The following is a 24,039-nucleotide window of genomic DNA, read 5'->3' on the forward strand; positions in this document are numbered from 1 at the left end:
CTTGGTTGGTGAGCGGACCCCAGACCTCACAACCATAAAGGGCAATGGGCTCTATGACTGATTCAAGTATTTTTAGCCAGATCCTAATTGGTATGTTGAAATTTATGTTCCTTTTGATGGCATAGAATGCCCTTCTTGCCTTGTCTCTCAGATCGTTCACAGCTCTGTGGAAGCTACCTGTGGTGCTGATGTTTAGGCCGAGGTATGTATAGTTTTTTGTGTGCTCTAGGGCAACGGTGTCTAGATGGAATTTGTGGTCCTGGCGACTGGACCTTTTTTGGAACACCATTATTTTGGTCTTACTGAGATTTACTGTCAGGGCCCAGGTCTGACAGAATCTGTGCAGAAGATCTAGGTGCTGTTGTAGGCCCTCCTTGGTTGGTGACAGAAGCACCAGATCATCAGCAAACAGTAGACATTTGACTTCGGATTCTAGTAGGGTCTCTCTCCCTCTCTGTCACACTCGATCCCTCTCTCTCCCTTTACCTCTGTCGCACTCAATCCCTCTCTCCCTCCCTCGCGATCTCTCTCTCCCTCCCTCGCGATCTCTCTCTCCCTCCACCTCTCTCCCTCCTGCGCGATGCCTCTCTCTCTTCCTCTCTCCCTATCCTGCCCTCTCTCTACCTCTCTGTCGCTCTTGATCCCTTTCTTTCTCCCTCTCGCCTGATCCCCCCACTCTCTCCTTTCCTTTGTCACACTCGATCCTTCTCTCTTTCCCTTTCCCGATCCCCCCCTCTCTCTCCCTCTCTGTCACACTCAATCCCTTCTTTTTGTCTCTCTCGCTCTCCCTATAGCTATGCAGCACTTATCTTTTATATTAGCAGACCCACTCAGAGTAAATATGTGTTCTCCTATAACAGGGCTGATGAAATACCATCGTAATAATGTTTTGACATTTATACTATATGTATTTCTGACGGATTAGTCGTTATGAGACGGTGACCTTTGCATTTGCTGCTAACAAAATTAAAAATAAAATAAAAACATCGTCCTTCCCTCCACCTACACACCATATAATATAACCAACAGCCCACACACTTCCCTCAGGTTAAACTGCAGGTTTATATACAGTAGGTGGAGTAGAACTAGAAGTAGAGGAGCATAGAGCAGTAGAAGAGAGGAAAAGAGAAGATAGTTGCAGATAAGAAAGTAAAGTAGAGGAGAGAAGAAAAAAGGAGAGGAGAGGATAGAAGAGACATGATTAGATTCTTACAGTGCGGTTGGTGCAGATGGGTGTGAACGCATTGGTTCCACAGGTGAACAGTCTATCTCCATTCACCAGCAGCACTCTGATGTAATTCTGACACTCCTCCTGTGGAGAGGACAGAACAGCACAGCTAACATTAGCACTAATAAAATGACACAAACACAGGAATAAACACCTTAACCAAGTTTCAAGTATTTACCATTTGTAAGTACATACATTGGAATTTCTCTTCAACGAGAGCTCAAAAAAGGTAGAAGAAGATTTTTTTTAAACACAAAGATTACATATAATACAAATAATCACATATGCAAGATAAGAAAGTATATGTGTAAATATTAGCCAGTCACATCCAAACATTGCACTAACTCTGAATAATGAAGCTGCAGCCCTAGAGTACCTACAGATGTAGGATCTTAATTTGAGCCAGTTTGCTACAGTAGGAAAATAATCCTGCAGCAACAGGAAATGTAGGGATTGATAAATTTTTTGCAAGGGAAAATCAAGTCTAAAATTTCAAAGTGGAAATTACAAACTTCAGAAGCCTTTTTAAACCTCATGTTTTAAATGTCCTGCACTGCAGGAAAGTTATCATGCAACAGGGTGATCAAATGAAGATCCTACATCTGTATTGGGAGTTTTTCTTTGCCTCTGTTGCCTTGGCTAATCCTTTGGGGGTTAGCTTTAAGCCCGGGTTGAAAAGTGCTATACAAATAAAAAATGAATAAAATGTGATTGATTGAAACAGTGTAACAACACGACCTCTGTTTCCCCCAACACTATTCACACTGCTCAGTCTGTCAGGGGACTTTGTTAAAAACACACAACACTGACACGATGCTAGCAGTGAGAAGTCTTGTCAGAACATGGTGGATGTGTGTTTTTGCATTGTCTGACTGGAGTCTTAAAATAAACCATGTGTTTGGTAAGTTCCCCTGAGTCCGTCTGAAGGGACCTGGGGCTTGTGGTTCTGAGGGCCCTCGTTCAGATTTAGGGCCAGTAAATCAGTCTGGTGTACTAGAGATGCCCGGAGCCCCTTTCTGACTCTCTTTTTTCCTCTCTTTCTCGCTCTTCTATCTCCCTTTCTCTTTCTCCTTTCTCTCGCTTTCACGCTCGCTCGCTCTCTCCTCCACCTCTCTCTCTATCAGTGGTGCCTGATTTAGGAGTGTTACAAGGGACCGCTGAAGGGTTAGTGGGAGCAGTATATGTGTGTCTGTGGGAGGGGTAGAAGTCGGGTATATTTTATTTCCCCCTATCAAGATGGAGGTTAACTCGTAAAACGATTCATTTTCCTGTACTAAGCACATTGTATATGTGTGTGTCTCTCTCGCTGTGTGTTTGTGTGTCTCGCTGTGTGTGTGTGTGTGTGTCTGCCTTTTGTAGTGTGGCTGCCTGTGTATATTCCCCCAGCAAATAAGAAGCTGATTTTAATGTGTGTCTTGTGTCACAGTGTTGAAAACTTCCTGACAAACGTTCAGGCTCCTTATAGTAACACGGAGACAGTTATGCACGGCTCTCGAATGACAAACCAGACAGAGCTGCCGATCGACTCCCGTCAAGTCAATTTAAGTCCCTTTTCTTCTCCTAGTGGAAATAAATCAAAGGCGGTACAGAGAGGCAGACACCGGCTTTAAAGAGCACAATCACTTGTAAATTCACTCAAGGCGGAGACACCGTATCTGTGAAATAACTTAAGTTACGGTATATTGCTGTGCGGCGGAATAAGTAATAAAACCCCCAACTCTGCCAAGTAAAAGGGAGAGATGAAGAGACAGAGTGAGAGGGCAAGAGAGTGAGAGGGCGAGAGAGGGAGAGAGTGAGAGAGTGAGAGGGCGAGAGAGGGAGAGGGCGAGAGAGGGAGAGAGTGAGAGAGTGAGAGGGCGAGAGAGGGAGAGGGCGAGAGAGGGCGAGAGAGAGAGTGAGAGGGCGAGAGGGAGAGGGCGAGAGAGGGAGAGGGCGAGAGAGGGAGAGGGCGAGAGAGGGAGAGAGTGAGAGAGCGAGAGAGAGAGAAAGAGAGAGAAAGAGAGAGAAAAAAAAAATATGCAGAGAAGGATGTCTTTAATGCTATTCTCAGAGAAGGATGTCTTTAATGCTATTCTTAGTGTTCTGTACATTACTGGAATGTATCTTCAGAAGTAACAACAAGAAAAACAATTCCTTAGGACTAAGGTAGCTTAGTCTGTAATTCAGAATGACAATCATACACTGGCCAGTCCCTGCACACCTATTATGTGTTGTGTGTGTGTGTATGTTGTATGTGTTATAGGCCTCTAACCACCTTTCACAGAGGGATAAACACACAGGCAAATCTCTCAGACTTCAACCAAAAAACTGAAATACCCACGGGGCCCCTGCAGTTCAGCACACGGTCACATTCAGTTATAAAGCATGTTATTTGGAGGAGGGTATGCAGGAAAACCACACACACACACACACACACACACACACACACACACACACACACACACACACACACACACACACACACACACACACACACACACACACACACACACACACACACACACACACACACACACACACACACACACACACACACACACACACACACACACACACACACACACACACACACACAAACAAACAAACAGAAGAAAGGAAAACAGTGTCTGTGTATAGTCAGTTTAAATGAAAAGGTGTGTACTAAACCCACTAAATCCTACTTCAGACATAAATCACACATTGTTGTCCATGAGGGGTTTTCTCCAGTTTGAGTGAAGTCTAAGTTAAGTCTGAGTTATGAGTGGGTTTGTTTCATGTTGGGATGAGTGTGTTAACAGCCTCACTTCTGATTGGCCCTGACTGAAGCAGGCTCCTTTAGTGAACTCATCACAGTTGTGTCTGTGTGTGTGCATAATCTAAGTGATTATGATGATACTTATAATGCATTATGTCTATTGGTATATTATGAGTCTTTATGAGTCTTTATGTGTGTCTATAACTATGCTTATACTGCATTACGAGTGCATGTCTAATGCTGTATAATGCAGTGTGCATATGGGCTTCACAGAAAGTGTTACCCACACCTGAAAGTAACAAACTGTGCACCTACTACCTTTTTAAATGCTATTTTGGGACAGAACCCAATGTACATACTGTTTATCCAAGCAATATCAAAGTTATTTTGCAAATTGTTGATTTGGAGTGGGCCCTCTCGCTATTAAGACTGGTCGATACACTGTTGTAACTTTAATGGGTTACAGAGTTAATGTTTACAGTTAATTCATTGAGCTGTATCTAAAGATATTTTCTATACAGTTATTTACATAGGTAATTGTATTAGAATTCATGTGTTGGAGATTGAGAGAACTACATACATATTTTTGTTGTATTGGTTATGTAACGGTTTTCGTCGTCTGAAGAAGAGGAATCGGACCAAAGCGCAGCGTGGTAAGTGTTCATGCTTTTTATTGAAAACTGAACACTATAACAAAATAACAAAGAGAATAACCGAAACCGAAACAGTCCTGTAAGGTGAAAAACACTAAACAGAAAATAACTACCCACAAAAACCATGTGGGAAAAAGCAGAGACAACGATAGACAGCTGTCCCTGATTGAGAACCATACCCAGCCAAAACAAAGAAATACAAAAACATAGGGAAACAAACATAGAATGCCCACCCAAATCACACCCTGACCAAACCAAAATAGAGACATAAAAAGCTCTCTACGGTCAGGGCGTGACAGGTTAGTATTGGATTACCCTTTTGACTGCAAGTTCCAGAATGCCTTGCGACAGGAATTAGAGCGAGAACACACCAGTTACGTACAAGTGACAAGTGATTATCCTGACTTTCGCTAGCAACTTTCTTTTATTGTTTTGTAGAATCTAAAGTTGTTAAATGTAACGTGAACAAGTAGTATTACAAAAAAGAAGCTTTCATTTCAAACCCGACGTCCCGAGTCATTACTTTGAAGATAGTTATTCTATATACACAAACACTCCCCTAGATAAACGTGTATGTATTTTTTGTAAAGATCGTTACATTGAAACAGAAGTTCATGCCTTCCTTGCTTTACTGTGGGTGGTACAACAACATTAGAGATGATCCTTACTGTGGGTGGTACAACAACATTAGAGATTACCCTTACTGTGGGTGGTACAACAACATTAGAGATTACCCTTACTGTGGGTGGTACAACAACGTTAGAGATTATCTTTACAGTGGGTGGAACAACAACATTAGAGATGATCTTTACAGTGGGTGGAACAACAACATTAGAGATGATCTTTACTGTGGGTGGTACAACAACATTAGAGATGATCTTTACTGTGGGTGGTACAACAACATTAGAGATGATCTTTACTGTGGGTGGTACAACAACATTAGAGATTATCCTTACTGTGGGTGGTACAACAACATTAGAGATGATCTTTACTGTGGGTGGTACAACAACATTAGAGATTATCCTTACTGTGGGTGGTACAACAACATTAGAGATGATCCTTACTGTGGGTGGTACAACAACATTAGAGATGATCTTTACTGTGGGTGGTACAACAACATTAGAGATTACCCTTACTGTGGGTGGTACAACAACATTAGAGATGATCTTTACTGTGGGTTGTACAACAACGTTAGAGATGATCTTTACTGTGGGTGGTACAACAACATTAGAGATGATCTTTACTGTGGGTGGTACAACAACATTAGAGATTACCCTTACTGTGGGTGGTACAACAACATTAGAGATGATCTTTACTGTGGGTTGTACAACAACGTTAGAGATTATCCTTACTGTGAGTGGTACAACAACATTAGAGATGATCTTTACTGTGGGTGGTACAACAACATTAGAGATGATCTTTACTGTGGGTGGTACAACAACATTAGAGATGATCTTTTTGGTCAGCTGTCCAGCCAAAATGAACATTTGAATGGTTTTGATGAAAATAATAAACTATGGGAAATGTTATTAAGAAAAATGTCTGAGCCGTGTGAATGTCTGAGCCGTGTGAATGTCTGAGCCGTGTGAATGTCTGAGCCGTGTGAATGTCTGAGCCGTGTGAATGTCTGAGCCGTGTGAATGTCTGAGCCGTGTGAATGTCTGAACCAAAACCTGCCATCTTATCGTCCAACGGTTTAATAAAGGTTAAATAAAATAAAATAAAATCCTCCAACATTTCTTTTTAAGTGCCTAATTGTCCTTTCATCCACTGTATTTAATAAAATACAATAATTATGCATACATGTGTATAGATGATGTAATGTACCATGTTTGACCATGATTGTGTTTAGTGTCTCAACTCTATTTGAGCGGTCCACAATGTGGTTTAAAAAATCTGTATTTTATATTATTGTGGAGTGATATTTAAATACACTGTTCTCACTCACAAACACACACACACACACACACACACACACACACACACACACACACACACACACACACACACACACACACACACACACACACACACACACACACACACACACACACACACACACACACACACACACACACACACACACACACACACACACACAAACAGAAGAAAGGAAAACAGTGTCTGTGTATAGTCAGTTTAAATGAAAAGGTGTGTACTAAACCCACTAAATCCTACTTCAGACATAAATCACACATTGTTGTCCATGAGGGGTTTTCTCCAGTTTGAGTGAAGTCTAAGTTAAGTCTGAGTTATGAGTGGGTTTGTTTCATGTTGGGATGAGTGTGTTAACGGCCTCACCTCTGACTTCCCCCGACTGAAGCAGGCTCCTTTAGTGAACTCATCACAGTGCCACTCCGCCTCCTGTCAACACAAAAATACCATTAGAAACACACGATACTGGTGTTAAACTGCATTAGAAACAGACACTGAAACAGCATGGCACAATGGAAACACATAGGCATTAAATGAAGAGAACATTAAACATTGGGCAAAAAAATCTGAATTGTTCATGAACAACATTGTAAACCAACAATAAAACAGCTTTTAGAAACACTCAATAAACTGACACTTGAGCAGTAGACAACAGTTTAATAATGAACAATGACAACATTCTACAATAGCCGTTTCCTGTAGGCAGGTATACCACATCACATTGTTTTAAATACGGTGTAGACTATTTCCTCCAGTCTTGAGTTTGTTTGACCAGGTGGTAAGTATTTGCCACTACAACCAACCTCTTTCATTTATATGGCTGTGGTTCATCGACCCACACAGAGGCTGAATGAATACATCCTACACAGCAGACCGCATCCTATCGGTGTACCAGTGCACGTTAAATACGAACACTGAATTCAATTAACTCGCCCACCCACCAGGGCTCACTCCAGACACGAGGGAGCGAGCACAGAGACGGATGACAATGTGATTTACACCAGGGGAGAAAATGAGGGATACTTAGACATGAGAGAGCAAGCACAGAACTGAATGTCAATGTGATTTACATGGAAGGAAATGTTGAGATGCTTTTCACGTTTTTACTAGCAGAGAGGAATTAGGAGATAAAACCTAGGCCTATCCTCTAAGGATGAGAATTCAATACACTCTGATTCCTCAACTGTAATTTCACTTCTGGTCCTCCAGGGGGTTTTCATTGATAAAGGTTCTGTAGTAATGGAATGAAATGACTGCTGGCTTCAAGCCAGTGAAACGATGGACGGACGGAGGAGGAGAACAGCCATTACCGCCACTCCAGAGATTAGGGAGTGAATGGAAAGTTTCTGTAATAATTACTGTACCGCTGTAACTTAATGTACCACTCCGGAAGTTTATGAACCACTTGCTAGCTATAAGTCCCATTGTAATTGTATGTTTCACTGTAACTCTAGACCACCTTCCCCATCATTCATTTAGCCAGGTAAATCATGGAGAGCAGTTTCTATTTTTACAATATGGTAAACTACTTGAGGGAACTTTATACTGTATGGATACATTTTTTTTAGGATAGAAAATAAATCATGTTTTCATCTTAAATATACTCTATATTTCAACTTTGTATAAGGACGAAACGAGGGGAAGGTAGCCTAATGAGTTGAAACCACCTTTTACATTAAGAACCTGTTATAACTATACCAAACACATTATTATAATGTTTCCATCTGATTCAGGATTGAAAGTTGTATATCAGCTGTATATCGTGCAGACCTAAAGAGAGGATAAGTTGAAACCCCTCAGCAGAAACTGTCTTTAATTTCCTCCTCAGACAGGAACAGTGGACTGAAATTCTCCTCAGTGGTTTTTATGAGAAAGCCTTAACTCCACCGTCCCAATGGCCTAAAAGAAGTAACAGGAAGTAGAGATATTGCACGCATGCACGCACACACGCACACACGCATAGGTAGCCTAGAAGTTAGCGCATTGGGCCATTAACTGAAAGGTTCCTGGTTTGAATACCGGGGCCGGCAAGGTGAAAAAATCTGTTGCTGTGCCCCTGTGCTAATTTCACTCCCTGGGGTGTCCAGGGAGAGTTGGGATATGCAAAAAAACACACTTGTGTGTAACAGGACAAAATATAAGCACCTCCCAAATAATAATAATAATTATTATTACCCACACACCTGGCAGGTTCACGTGGGAACAGGAGGCGGAAGAAGGGGGCATGAGAAGGAAAAAGAAAATAGGATAGAGGCCCAGCATAAAGTGGGGGGAGGCAGAAGGTGGTGGATTGTGTGTGTGCGTGTGTGCGTGGCCTCCACTCAGCTGTATCTGTCAGGGTGCCAGATGACATTCCAGGCCAAAGCTAGCTATTTTAGGGACAGTGCTCCTCTGACACAAACCACACATAAGCACTAGCAGCTCAGCATGCCAACCCAGCTTGCACAGCACTGGCTGTCCCTATGAGTAGGCTATGTGTGTGCAGTACGTGCTCTTAGAAATTACAGGGGAAATACCAAAAAGTTTGGTCTAACTCAAACACAAACATTCTCTGGTTCGTCTGTGATATGGTATTAGATAGTAATGATGAGGTAACATAATCAATAATATTATGAAAGAGCTTTGTGGGCACTAACGGATTCAATAAAACAAATTATTACTCATTCAAATGTATTATAATAATCAAATATAAATAGAACAGTTCAGAAGAGATTCAATACTCATACTGTCACGTTCCTGACCTTGTTTTCCTTTTGTATTGTTGTGTTTAGTGGGTCAGGACGTGAGCTGGGTGGGCAGTCTGTGTTTGTTCTATGTTTAGTGTCAGGTTTAATTGACCTTGTATGGCTCTCAATCAGAGGCAGGGGTTTTCGTTTTCCTCTGATTGAGAGACATACATAGGGAGGTTGTTTCACATTGTTTGTCGTGGGTGGTTGTCTCCGGTGTCTGTATGTATGTTCGTGCCACACGGGACTGTAGCGTTTGTTTGTAGTCGTGTACCTGTTCGTGCGTTCTTCATGTTGTATGTAAGTTCCATGTTCAGGTCTGTCTACTTTCGTTTTGTTATTTTGTATCATTTCAAGTATAGTTCGTTTTGTTCTTGTAAATAAATTATTATGGCATCATACCTCGCTGCACATTGGTCTTCAGATCCCTCTCTCCTCTCCTCGTCCGAGGAGGAGGAGGAATTAGAGAATCGTTACACATACGTATTCCACTTTCAAAAACGGCTACTATAATAAAATATGAAGTGAATATTATCCATCTTTCCTAAAACCAGTAATATGTTGGCATAATTTACCACCTCTCACACCCCAGTACCTCAGTGCCAAGACATCAAATGGGCCAGAATACCTAGCAGTGCATCGATGCAAAGTCTAAAACCAAAATCTTAAAACATTAAACACCCATTACAACGCTATTATTTAGCCTCATTGTGCTCTGCAGACGAAATAGCTCTCTTAAAGTGAAATATAATCTCTAGTGTGCTGACATTTATTCTAATTATCAGCTCTCAACTTTAGGTCTCTGATACACAGCCCTTTTTAGTTAGAAAGAAAAGCTGCTTTTCAGAAGTATCTACTGGTCTGAAAGCAGCTGTAGGGCATAATCACATGCAGGCATTCAGTGTTTGGGACTTAAAGTGATTTGAATCTGGAGATATGCATGTTCTCTCTGCCCACCCTCTCGCTTCACTACACTGTCCTCAGTACTGTTTGATAACCAAGAGATGAGCCTTTGTGCAGAGACCATGTGTGTGTCTTTACTACTAAGAGGCCCATTGTTACCCTAAGGTGGGTGTTAGGGAGAGACAGAGAGAGCGTGGTCAGAGGACAGACAGAGGGAGAGAGAAACAGAAGGGTGGCAGAAAAAGAGATCGGGGGTAAGAGAGAGAGAGAGAAAGAGAGAGGTTGGGGGGACATAACATAGGACAGGGACTTGGGCAGAGAGAGAAAAGGGAGAGCAAGGAAGAGAAATGGAAAGACAGAGAGAAAAACAGAGAAGGACAGAGAAAGAGAGAGAGAGAGCGAGCGAGAGAGAGAGAGCGAGCGAGCGAGAGAGAGAGAGAGAGAGAGCGAGAGAGCGAGAGAGAGAGAGAGAGAGAGAGAGAGAGAGAGAGAGAATCCAAAACAGTGTTCTTCTCCCCAGACACCCAGACATGATAGCATCTATTTTGCATAAAGAGAGCCACACTTTATGTCTAGAGTAGATACTGTCTTGGGACTCCTTCATAAGACTAGGACATTATGAGGAGAGACAGAGAGCAGAGACATCTGTATCTGTTCGAAATGTCTTTTGACCGTTTTTTTGTTGTTGCGACATTTAGAATTCTGGCTGATGTAAGCCGATGAAAGGTTCTGACAAGAAATTGGCCCTGAAGTCATATTAAAATATGTGTCTGTTTCACTACAGTCCCAGATAGTTACAGTCATCAGAGCAGAGCTGTCAGTCAACATGTAGGTAGGGTATTTAAAATCTTAATCAGGTACGTTTTAAATGACTGAAAAACATCCTAACTCCACAGAGACTGTAGTCTCACCATAATGTATGCCATCAAATATGAAGGTGTTCAGTATACACAGGGCAGACAGTCAATTAGTCACTATCAGTGTCAACATTGACCATCATCCAGGGTCAAACCATTCGTTTCCAAACCCCATCACCCCTCTCAGCCCCTTTAATGGATCAGTCCAAGTTATTATTGAGTGTGCTGTGTATCTCTATTATGTGCCCCCATTCCACTGACTCAGTCCTCTGTATTATTCCATGCATTTAAATAGAGGAGTTATTCCCGACTTGGCCAATTTAAAGAAGCTGAGCTATTGGAGCTAACAGAGGTGTTCCGTTAGCGCTTGCTAAGCAGGGGTAATTGTCTCTCAGACAGAAAGCGTGATGGGAAGATAGAAGCTGCTGAAATACAACACACTGGGAACTTATTTAGCATCTTGCATTAGATGTCTTCATTATAGCAAAAAAAAATGTTTCATGGCATATCTGCTATTTATTTCACACACTGCACTCCACATTGAATGTGAACAATGCTACTGCTACTACAGAACTTGTCCAGCAATAACTGCCTAATGCTTCGATCCACAACACTCTCTGAAAAATTAGACTGCCTCTGTGTTCCAGTTTAGATTTTCTGTGTCAGAGGAAATAGCCTACTAATGAAGCATTTAAAACATCATGTCTCTCTGAAGGCCATTCTATTAACGATAGAACAGAGGGAGAGAGAAAGAGAAAGAGAAAGAGAGAGAGAGAAACAGGACAGGAAGGAAGGAACACTGAGGTCTAGAACCCAGGTGATCATCCATCACCGTGGGCAACACAATGGGATGTGAACACAATGCAGACAGAGAGCAGGTGATTCATCAAGGAAGTGCTACGTCCAACCCACAGCAGCTACTGTACAGGGTGTACAGGGTGTACAGGGTGCAAAGGCTCATGGTGCCAAGGCTGACTCTGCTGACTGGGGTTGGCAAGGGGTGAGTGTAGGACAGTGAGGGAGTAGGGGGTAAGGCTAGGGGGTAAGGAGGGGGTAAGGGGTAGTCATTGCAGAGTAGGCCTACTTTACCTGCTGCCAGATTCTATATAAACCAGATTGAGTGTGTGTTTGTGTTGTAAAAACACTCCATCTGATGGCAATCAGAAACTTCTCAGAAACTTTTCACTTCAAATCATTGTTTTGCTTTGTATTCTGAGAGTGTTTACAACACAAAAACAGTTCATCAGACAAAGTACTATCTCTCGCCTGAGTCGTCTGTACCCTTCCTGTTCATAGCCCCAATTGAAGAGATAATCCATGGGGAATGCAATCAAAGACACACAGAAATTGCAAAAGAGTTCTCTCTCTCTCGCTCTCTCTCTCGCTTTCTCGCTCTCTCTCTTCATCTCCAATGTTATCCCTTCTTCTCAGAGCAGAGGACTTCACTTCTTCTCTCCCTTATGCTTTTCTAAAACCTTGACTTTATTGTTCATTACAGTCGGAGAGTAGGAAGAGAGAGGGGGAGAGAAGGAGGGAGGAAAGAAGAGCGTTTTGCTGAGGTAACAGAGGCCAGTGAGATTATGATAGCAGGCCTCAGCCAGTATCGATCTCCTGGTGAACTCTATATCTGCAGTACCACAGGACAGACAGAAGGCAGTTAGCAGCTCTCTGAAACTCCAAACAACACAACACTGCCAAGAGGCTCCACGTTTCATCTTAAGTGATGAGGGTTAGTTTGAGGGAAAATTAGAGAGATTTCAATCAATAATGCCCCCCAAAATTCTAGAGGTCTGGTTTATTTTTCCTTCATACATCGAAGGATGACCTTGGCTGTTTTGACATGCTCATAAATATATTGTCTTTGTACATAAAGGATTAAGTCTGAGCATTGATTAAACATCAAATGGTAACTCTACCTCGTCTCTTCTTGTATAAAAAAAATCATGCACGGCATAGCTCTCAGCACTAAGCTTCATCAAGACACATCAAGACACGAGAGCGTAGTTTGTAGGTCATTTCCCACAGCAGACTACTTTATTTTTTCAACAACAATGTAGACAAGTAAAATCAACAAAACCTGTGAGTATTCTGGTAGTGCATTCTTTCTAGGAATGTATTATGTATTTGTTTATTTGTTAGGGACCATGTACAACATGCCATTGCACCAGATTTAGCTAGATAGTACATTTTCTCAACTTGATCAATCTTTAATGCTCTTAATATGAGCTGAGAGGCACCGGCAGGGGAGACTTCCTTCATAATGAAACCTAACACAGAAAGAATATAAGACATGCCAAGGACGCCAAGGATGCAAATCTCACCGCAATGAAAATAATTGGATCTTTTAAAGAGAGGAGAAGGGAAATTAAAACGAGAGGAGGGGGTAAAGGGTAGTGGAGCTGAGGGACAAAGCAGAAGATGTCACGCCCTGATCTGTTTCCCCTGTCTTTGTGATTGTCTCCACCCACCTCCAGGTGTCACCCGTTTTCCCCATTTTCCCACGGTATTTATTCCTGTGTTCTCTGTTTGTCTGTTGCCAGTTCGTCTTGTCTTGTCAACCAGCGTGTTTTTCCGTGCTCCTGCTTTTTCCTTGCCTCTGTTTTTCTAGTCCTCCTGATTTTGACCTTTTGCCTGCCCTGACTCTGAGCCCGCCTGCCTGACCAATCAGCCTGCCCTTACCTTGAGCCTGCCTGCCTCCTTGTACCGTTTGGAACTCTGACCTGGTTAATGAACTTTTGCCTATCCTCGACCTGCCTCTTGCCTGCCCCTTGTTGTTTAATAAATATCAGAGACTCTAACCATCTGCCTCCTGTGTCTGCAGGGTCTCGCCCTGTGTCGTTATAGTACGAACTGGTCATGACTGACCCAGCAGAGTTGGACCCTGCGGGGACCCTGCAGGGAGCCACCATTAAAAAACATGAGGAGCTACTTCAGAACCTTATGGAAGGGTTCCAATCTCTGGCGGAACGCCACAACCAGGGGTTCAAGGCGTTAATGGAGCAGGTCTGTGAATCTGAGTCACTCAGTCACTCAGTAACCCACCTACCAGTGGTGGGTTTGTTCTGCCTGCCCCGTTTCCCCGAGAACCCCGCATACCTCCTCCGGAGCGATATACTGGGGATCCTGGAACCTGCCGGGCGTTTCTTTCCCAGTGCTCCCTTATTTTTGAGCTACAGCCATCTTCATTCCTTTCGGATCAGTCGAAGATAGCGTATCTTATTATGCTAATGTCTGGAAGGGCACTCTCCTGGTCTACAGCTGTTTGGGAGCAACAATCCGTTGTTTGCTATTATCTGTAGGATTTTATGGCAGAGGTGAGGAAGGTGTTCGATTCTCATTAGGATTGATGGGCGTCTACCGGAACTCAGGAATGAGGCTGCATTTCTGAGAAGATCCGATGCCACCCGAGTTCCCTCGAATCATGGGCAACGGGTCTGTCGGATACACTGGAACCTATGCAACTGGGCAGAGCTAGATTATCGCCTAGGGAACGGTCACGTAGGCTAAGCTCCAACAGTTGTCTGTATTGTGGTGCTGCACGGAATTAAATAGCCACCTGCCCAGTAAAGAGACCTGACTCATTAGTAGGTACGAGTACACTGGTGAGCCAGACTGGGAATTCACTAATTCCCATTACCCAAACTCCTTTTTTTTGTGATCCTGCTGTGGTGAGACCAGTCTAAGTCTCTCCGGGTGCTGATTGACTCTGGGGCAGATGAGAGTTTTATGGACGCTATCCTGGTATCGGAAATAGGTATCTCCATTCAACTCCTCTCCGTTCCCAAGAACGCCAGGGCACTGGACGGCCGCTCCATTGGAAGAGTCACACACAGCACAGTTCCCATTAATCTGCGGGTATCTGGAAATCACAATGAGTAAATACAGCTTCTCCTCAGTGAGTCTCCCCACATCCCTGTTGTTTTGGGATTTTCTTGGCTCCAGAAGCACAACCTCGATATTGACTGGGCCATTGGTTCATTCCTGGGTTGGAGCCCGTTCTGTCATTCACATTGCCTGAAGGCGACGCAGCCTCCCCCGGAACGTCCACCTCCAGGGTTAAGTCCAGCCTCGGATTTCTCTGCTGTTCCCGCAGAGTACCATGACCTCCTGGAGGTTTTCAGCAAGGCTCATGCTACCTCCCTTCCTCCACACCGTTCTTACGATTGTGCTATTGACCTCCTCCCAGATACCACACCGCCTCGAGGCTGGCTATATTCCCTGTCTGGCCCTGAGACCAAGGTCATGGAGGAGCACATTGAGGACTCTCTGGCTACTGGGAGTATTCACCCTTCTGCCTTCCCTGCCGGCGCAGGGTTCTTCTTTGTGGGGAAGAAGCGTGTTTTTCCATGCTCCTGCTTTTTCCTTGCCTCTGTTTTTCTAGTCCTCCTGGTTTTGACCTTTTGCCTGCCCTGACTCTGAGCCCACCAGCCTGACCATTCAGCCTGCCCTTACCTTGAGCCTGCCTGCCTCCCTGTACCATTTGGAACTTTGACCTGGTTAATGAACTTTTGCCTGTCCTTGACCTGCCTCTTGCCTGCCCCTTGTTGTTTAATAAATATCAGAGACTCGAACCATCTGCCTCCTGTGTCTGCATCTGGGTCTCGCCCTGTGTCGTTATAGAAGAAGGTAAATGAGGAGAGGAGAAGAAAAGAGAGGAGAGCGGTAAAGAGGAGAAGGGACGTGAAGAGGGGGAGAGTTAGAGGAGAGAGAGAGAAGAAGACGGGGGAGAGGAAAAGTACAAGAAGAAAGGAGAGAAGAAGAGAAAAATAGAAGAGGGTAGCAACCAAAGTTGTACCAAATCTCACAATAGCACTCCGACCACTTCAGCTGAACCCTGTTTTTTTTTTTAGATAGGTAGCTCCTTAACTCTCTCACCTAAAACCCTGTTCCAGTCAGATGCAAAGCAGCCTCTAGACTCAGGGTCAGTTTAAATTGGCAGTTGGCCCGTGGTCCAGATTACCAAGGCTTTCTCTCTCTGGAGATGGGGCCTGCCTGGGGCAAAGGAGGGTTGATAGGGGCTAGAGGAATCTACACTGAGTGAGGGATGAGATAAAGGCTAAGAGGGATGGATGAAGGGATGGGGGGAGGATGAGAGAAGAAGGGATGGGATGAAGCATCTTTAATAACCAGCCCTGTCCCAGTGAGCGCCAACAAAAGAGTGACTCCCCATGGATTTCTGCCTTTCTCTATGAGGAGTATCTCTCTTTTCTTATCTCTCTCTCGCTCTACCTCACTTTCTTTCTCTCATCTCTATCTATCACGATTTCCGTTCTCTTTTTCCTCTATTCTTCCCTCTCCTCGTCTTCTTCATGTCTTTTGTTCTCCCTCTCTCTCCCCAACCCCCCACAGCCAGTGTCTATCCTCTGTCCAGAGCATCAGTAAACTGCCAGTGTCTAGCCTCTGTCCAGAGCATCAAAGGAGCCTGCTGTTTTCCCCCAGGAAGAGATCCAGATAAACCTCTAACGTGTCAATGTTTGACTGGTTACTCACTGGGCTACACGATTCTTAGCCCCACAGGAGGTAAGTACACACATACAGCCTTCAGCCATGGAAATCAAGGAGAAAGGAGGGAGCATGCTGGGGTAATGGTTACTATGCCATTGTGAGATGAAGGGATGAAGGGAGGGAAAGAGCTACAATTATACTGTACAGTATGTTTACAAATATCACTTTGCACTGCTCAAACACATGCTATTGCTTTCAACATCAAAGGTTGACAAAAAAGATAAGATAAATTATTTTATAGCATAATTTTAATAACAATCAATTTGCTTGATTCAATTGATTTGGTTTTGTGCTGCCAGGCTTAACTAAGAAAAGTTAGTTCATCTGTGCTTCTTCCTCTGGCAGGCAGAACACAAGGTGCAAATAACTTAGCAAACTGCAAAAGTACTATCGTCATGCAGCAGAACAGAATGGGTCTGCAGAACAGAATGGGTCTGGACCACAGGAACCACAGGAATTTCACACGTGGTTTTAGGAGCTGGGGTAGGCATACACGTATAGGGAATTAACACTGACTGCAGAGAAGACTACAGTTAGACAGGTGGGGCATTAAGACTGACTGAAGAGAAGACTACAGTTAGACAGATGGGGCATTAAGACTGACTGAAGAGAAGACTACAGTTAGACAGGTGGGGCATTAAGACTGACTGAAGAGAAGACTACAGTTAGACAGGTGGGGCATTAAGATTGACTGAAGAGAAGACTACAGTTAGACAGGTGGGGCATTAAGACTGACTGAAGAGAAGACTACAGTGAGACAGATGGGGCATTAAGATTGACTGAAGAGAAGACTACAGTTAGACAGATGGGGCATTAAGACTGACTGAAGAGAAGACTACAGTTAGACAGATGGGGCATTAAGACTGACTGAAGAGAAGACTACAGTTAGACAGGTGGGGCATTAAGACTGACTGAAGAGAAGACTACAGTTAGACAGATGGAGCATTAAGACTGACTGAAGAGAAGACTACAGTTAGACAGGTGGGGCATTAAGACTGACTGAAGAGAAAACTACAGTTAGACAGATGGGGCATTAAGACTGACTGAAGAGAAGACTACAGTTAGACAGGTGGGGCATTAAGACTGACTGAAGAGAAAACTACAGTTAGACAGGTGGGGCATTAAGACTGACTGAAGAGAAGACTACAGTGAGACAGATGGGGCATTAAGATTGACTGAAGAGAAGACTACAGTTAGACAGATGGGGCATTAAGACTGACTGAAGAGAAGACTACAGTTAGACAGATGGGGCATTAAGACTGACTGAAGAGAAGACTACAGTTAGACAGGTGGGGCATTAAGACTGACTGAAGAGAAGACTACAGTTAGACAGGTGGGGCATTAAGACTGACTACTGTGACTGGTGGACTTTCCTGAATCCCTGATCCAGCTTAGCCTAGAGATGGCCTCTGCACATAGCCCATGGTGCAATCTAAGCCCATAGGATCTCCTGACAAAATAAGAATGATCCTGGCTTCATTTATCAGCACTTAACATAATGATGTTGTCAAGATGCATAGCCTATAACAGCGAGAAACTATTGAACTATTTGAAATGTTCCCTGGGTTTTCATTACTGTAGCTCCCATGGCATGCTTTGACAAGCTTTGTGTCTTGTTTGTGACCATTTTTTAAGGGCCTGACAGCTGGGCTGTTCCAGTAAGTGTTACGATAATTACTGCATAACTGTGTTACACACAAAGACAAGACAGACAGGACTTCGTATAGATGACACTGTGGTCCAACAGAGAGTAAGGAGGTGGTGGGAGAGGGAGGGAGGGGCAGAAAAGAAGGAAGAGGAGCAAAGAGAGAGAGAATACGAGAAGAAAGAGAGAATATGAGAAAAGAGAGAAATGAGTGAGTGAGAGGGATATAAATAGGAAGGGGATTGAGAGGGAGAAAGAGGGAGTGACAGAGAGATACAGTAGATAGTAAAATAGAGGGGGATAATGGTAACGCTGGTAAAGACTCACCTGGATCAATGAGAGGTCCTCCAGATTGAGTCTAAAGAGGTGGTTTCTGAAAGAAAAAAGAGAGGGAGGAGAGATGAAGGTAGAATCTTCTCTAAAAGAACAACACCGGAGAAAATAAAAGTGGACAGGAGAGCATTTCTGGTAATAGGTGTCCAACGATATCTCTGGGTTATTTTATCCCTATTTTGGTCAATTTCTCTCCCTTAATAACACATCTTTGATGTAGCACACTTGTTTCTGGGCCACTCCAAAAGCCTGTTCAGATGTAACCACATACAGGAACACTTGATTAGATTACTTTACTGCTATAGCATTCCAAAACTAGGTATATCTTTGTTGAATAGAAACCCAGTCAAACTGAACTGAATATAGTTTGCAAGATTACATACTTTATGTCATCTCTCCCGGTGATATGACCTTGTCTGGGAAGAACTTTCCTGTAGACACAGATGCGGGATCAGCTTACCCTTGACAAATCCAAACCTTAACCGTTAGATATTTTTTACGGGTAACTTCATCCAACTGAATGGGAGTTTTGAGGAGTATTTTTCTCCGCTCTGCTGATGAGTATTTGTCTCTGTTAATACATGAGTAATAAAGCCTAGTTCATAAATTTTGTGAAAAAATACATATTCTATTAGTCAGCTTGACGAGAAAGAAATAGCATATTCCAAACAGACTATGGGACAGTTATGGGACGATAGATCCCAATAGGCCTAGACTAAATAAATAAAACATTCAAAAGCAATGAGTCTGATGCAACAGATCAGAACGTTTAGCTTAAAATGTTAATAAACTACTATTATTTCACATTATAAGAGCAGCAATGTGCACAAGGCAGCAGGTTACGTGTGAATATTCTTTCCATAATGCAATTAGCGGGAAAACACTGCTATCAAAAGCACACCGTACATGCGAGCGGTTTCATGTGACAGAGATTAAAATACCCGTTATAAATTTTGAAAGAGGGAAGATCTAATATGCAACAACTAGCACGGATTGCTGTTATTACAACGATTGTGCCTTTGGCTATTGGCCAAAGAAAGAAAGTTAATATAAATGAATTTCCTCCACGGACATGGTTTGATTTTGACTAGGCTACTTTAAAGCAAGGTAAGACATGCCTCGTAATATGTAGTAAAACGTTCAGGTTTTGGCGCTGATGAAGCCAGCCTTCCGTTGCCTAGGCGTTTGCTATTTGAGATGCTGTAGCAGCAGCTCTCACGCTGTCAGACATATTTTCCGCTGAAAGGCTCTGTATTGTGTACGTGTGTGATAAATAAGATACATAACAAATATACTGTACATATGCGTCAATTTAATTCCACTAAATTAGGCAAATGAACCTACAAACTGATAAGGATGACCAGCCAAACTCGTATTTCCACCAATTAATAGTTTAAAAAGCATTATTTCGGGATGGAATTTTTTCTTCTTCTCTCCGACAATTTTATTTATTGGCTTTTCAATGTTTTTATCGGCCAAAATCCGGCTATTACTGGCTAACGGAAACTGTGTTTCACAGGTACATCTCTCTCTCTCTCGCTCTGTCTGACTATAAAGACTTTCACGGGTACATCTCTCCATCTCTGTCTGATTATAAAGACTTTCATGGGTACATCTCTCTGTCTCTGTCTGATTATAAAGACTTTCACAGGTACATCTCTCTGTCTCGGTCTGATTATAAAGACTTTCACAAGTACATCTCTCTGTCTCCGTCTGATTATAAAGACTTTCACGGGTACATCTCTCGGTCTGATTATAAAGACTTTCACAGGTACATCTCTCTGTCTCCGTCTGATTATAAAGACTTTCACTGGTACATCTCTCGGTCTGATTATAAAGACTTTCACAGGTACATCTCTCTGTTTCCGTCTGATTATAGACTTTCACAGGTACATCTCTCTGTCTGATTATAAAGACTTTCACAGGTACATCTTTCTCTCTCGGTCTAACGAAAAATATACTCTAATCTGAAAAGAGCATAGGCCCATGAGGCGGTGTGTGTGTGTGTGCAAACCACAGTGAAAGAAACCTTAAGCCCAACAGTGAAACTTCACTTTAATGAACACCTTTAGCCTATCCTTGGCTCTAGCTCTTTTGAATTGTGAAGTTTCCATTGTAAGCCAACTAAAAAAAACGGTTTATTTGGAAACCTTTTACAAAACATGACAGTGAGTAGTCTCTATATTGACTATCAATGTCTCACTATGGTTTTGTAAAGTCAGCATTATTGCATCACAGAATCATCATTCAAAACGATTGTCTGGATCCTGGATGCTGATTGGTTGATAGCAGAGAGTTATTCACCACAATCCCCGGGTAATTTAACTGTTCCATTAGATTTATCAATGCGCATCTACTGTCCCACAGCCCAGCTAGGCAATTTATAAACGTAATATCCCCTGGAAAAAGCGTCTAGACAATATTTCCCCATGCTACTTGCCTAACATTTGGTTTGCAACAGTTGGAGTTTGTCTAAACCTTTCCTGTGGAACAATGTTGCATGTTTTTGGGCGATCTCCACCGTGCCATGCATATGAACGTTACGAAACTGACAGCTTCTCTGAGCCAGGCAAATTCATTTGATCAGAATAAGTATAATGGATATATCCAAAGAAATGGCAATGAAACCGAAGGTAAAATAAACAAAAATGCACATAGTTTGCTGTCATTTCAGCTGCTTGATGAGATTGTTTGTTCGCTTTAGTTGGCTAGCTAGCAAAGTAGAAGTAGCTAGCCTCCATAGCAAAATGTTTTACTTAGAACGTCCATGAAATTGGAATGGACGACCACCCCATTTGGCTAGCAACTTCAGAATCTCAGAACTAACGACTAGACTATATTGTATGGTGGAAGGATGACATAAAACAAATGTACTAATTAAAATTAAGTTTTTAATGAAAACATGTCATTAATATTTTTTCAAATGCTGGCAACCATTTTATAAAAGCAATAAGGCCCTCAAAACCAGGAATTATTGTGAATAACACCCTCCTAAGAGCTGTTTTGCCGGCCCTTGGCTTCCCCTCGGAAGTTATTCACGCGATAATTCCCGGGTTCTCATTACTTATCTTTTAATTATACCAGCTTTATTACATTTTCAGCAGATTATCGTTTCCTTTTAAAACCCGTTTTATTTCAAATAAATTTGGCCTTGAATGTCAGAGGATCAATCTTTCTATTTCAGTTAAACTTGGTGCATGAAGGTTATTCAAGGTATAACAACACTCCTAGCTCTTGTCAGAGTAATGCATCTATTCTGTAATATTATTCACCAGCTGAAACCTCTTCACATAAGATGACTCGATAGCAACACACATATGCATAGGTGCACGCACGAAGACGCACGCACACACGGACACACACACGGATCCATCTTCTGAAGAGTGGCTATCTCACAGGGCAGGCTGTGGTCTAAGAACCTCTTTACAGTATATTGACATTTACATCGATCTGCCTCTCCTTCTCTACCTCCATTATCACTGAGTCCTTTCACTCTGGCCATCAGGCCACAGACAACCCCTAGCTCCTTAAACACTTCTTCAAGATCCCTGTCACTGAGCATTTAAGGAGCTAGGGGTTGATTTGGTACTACGCTTCTCTGTCTGTGTGAATGGGCTCGGGAATACACTGTGTGTTGATTCCGTCTAAGATGGAGTTTCCATGAGTCCAATTAGACCTGTATTTTGTATACAGTTGGTTTAATTCAAGATGTTTAACATTATAGCAGTTGTATAATTGCATTAGAACTTCTGGTGCCAATATGGCTCACATCAATGTCTAAAACTCAAATGTAGTTAGCCAGAGAGGGTATGTCTGTGGCCTGATGGCCTGAGTGAAAGGATTCAGTGAGGCCTGGTCCTAAGTCAACCCCAAGCCCTGGACACTTCTCCTAGATTCCTTTTACAGAGCCCACTCCAGAGAGAGCGAGAAGACAGACTAGACCAGACAACTGCAGGTAGAGACAGGACCACCCTTAAGCCCCTGAGTCAGGTTAGTGTTTGAAAGGAAAGGGTAAGAGCTCTTCTCTCTCCCTCCCTCTATCTTCTCCTTATCTGTCAGGCCCTGCAGGTCTTTCCAACTTCTCCGTTTCCCTGTATCCCATCTGCAGTACATTAGTTTATTCCCCCAGCTCTGCTTCTCTGTGTTGGTCCTGCTCCTCCAGCTCTCTGTCTCCTCAGCCATCTGCTAACCTGGAGAGAACGGCTTGTATTGACAACCTAGGCCATTAGCAGAAGTGAAATACATGCATAGTAAGGCAGTTAGAGTTAATCTAAGCCCAATCTCAGCTGGCCAGAGAACACTTCAGACAAACACAGACACTCTGGATTAAATATGATGTGCTTGACAAAGACAATGAGCTCAACTTGAGAACACTCTGTGGCAAGTGAGGGGATAGCCAGAGAGAAAGAGAGGGAGAAGCATAGACAGAGGGGGAAAGAGAGAAGCAGAGAGTGAGAGAGAGAGAGAGAACAACATATTACCTGGCTCCGACTATCAGTTCGTTCTGGCTGGGGTCAAAGGTTAGCTGGGAGTAATCCACCGTGCCCTCAGCCCGGAACCTGTGGATCCACGGCTCCATATCTGCCAATCAATGTAGAGAAAGATACACGGTAATCAATGAAACAGGAGGAAAAGAGATCAGAGAAAAAAGTGGTGGATAAAGAGTTTAGCCAGTAGCCACAGTATGTAATAAAGTGATGTATATTATATTGTCTTTGTGTGTATCGTTCTGTATTGTGATTTTATGAAAACGAATGCTTCTTGCCTGGTGATGTTACACACTCCCTTGCAAAATAGGTTCAAACCAGAGGGGAGTTCCTGGTAGAATGAATATTAAGTCAAAAAAAGCCTTCCAAGGAGACCTAATGTACCCTATATCCTGTGTGTCTCCAGATAGCTGTAGTCTATCTCAAGGGCACAGAAGTACAGTGTCCCACCTGGGCTTTCAACCAAATGCCTTCCACTCCATTTACTAAACCATTACTGCAGCTAGCAGGAACTAATGCATACAGTACATAGTGTGTGAGAGGAGGAGGGCTGTTTGTGTGTGTGTGTATGTTTTGGGGGGATTGTGTGTGTGCATGCCTGTCTGAATCCAAGGTCCTTCTAAAGTGAATCTGAGACGGATGCATCTCATGGTTGTCAGTGCCTTGACCTTGGCCCTGAACCCAGAGATTCCCTCATGGTACATTAGACACACACACACACACACACACACACACACACACACACACACACACACACACACACACACACACACACACACACACACACACACACACACACACACACACACACACACACACACACACACACACACACACACAAAATACGTCAAACCCCAGACACACAGAGACAGATCACCCTCTACACGCCTGTCTCCATGGCGCCCAACCCATTAGCCCTTGACCAATAGAATCAAATATTCCTGTCGTGTTGCTGGGCGATTAGTGTCGGGCCCCTACTGTCCTGTAATCTGATAGGTAGTGAGTCAATAGTTAAGGCTATGGACTAGGAGTA

At 43.0% G+C, this 24,039-nt stretch overlaps 1 protein-coding gene across 5 annotated transcripts in view; it reads right to left on the bottom strand.

Moving 5' to 3' along the window:
* sema5a (sema domain, seven thrombospondin repeats (type 1 and type 1-like), transmembrane domain (TM) and short cytoplasmic domain, (semaphorin) 5A) overlaps nucleotides 1-24,039 on the bottom strand; it is a 202,594-nt gene that overhangs the window by 113,907 nt on the left and 64,648 nt on the right. For 4 of the 5 annotated variants that reach the window (XR_011676583.1, XM_071414898.1, XM_071414897.1 and 1 more), the window contains 5 exons: nucleotides 23,001-23,100; nucleotides 18,514-18,559; nucleotides 6,917-6,979; nucleotides 1,424-1,447; nucleotides 1,214-1,312 (listed from right to left, as the gene is read on the bottom strand). Coding sequence is in view for 4 of the 5 variants with exons in the window: in XM_071414898.1 (XP_071270999.1) it covers nucleotides 1,214-1,312; nucleotides 1,424-1,447; nucleotides 6,917-6,979; nucleotides 18,514-18,559; nucleotides 23,001-23,100 (332 nt within the window). In the remaining variant the exon portion in view is untranslated. The remainder of the gene's footprint in view (nucleotides 1-1,213; nucleotides 1,313-1,423; nucleotides 1,448-6,916; nucleotides 6,980-18,513; nucleotides 18,560-23,000; nucleotides 23,101-24,039) is intronic. The other variant, XM_071414900.1, reaches the window with a different exon arrangement.

Source organism: Salvelinus alpinus, chromosome 8 (genome assembly GCF_045679555.1).
Source record: "Salvelinus alpinus chromosome 8, SLU_Salpinus.1, whole genome shotgun sequence".
Lineage (NCBI taxonomy): Eukaryota > Metazoa > Chordata > Actinopteri > Salmoniformes > Salmonidae > Salvelinus > Salvelinus alpinus.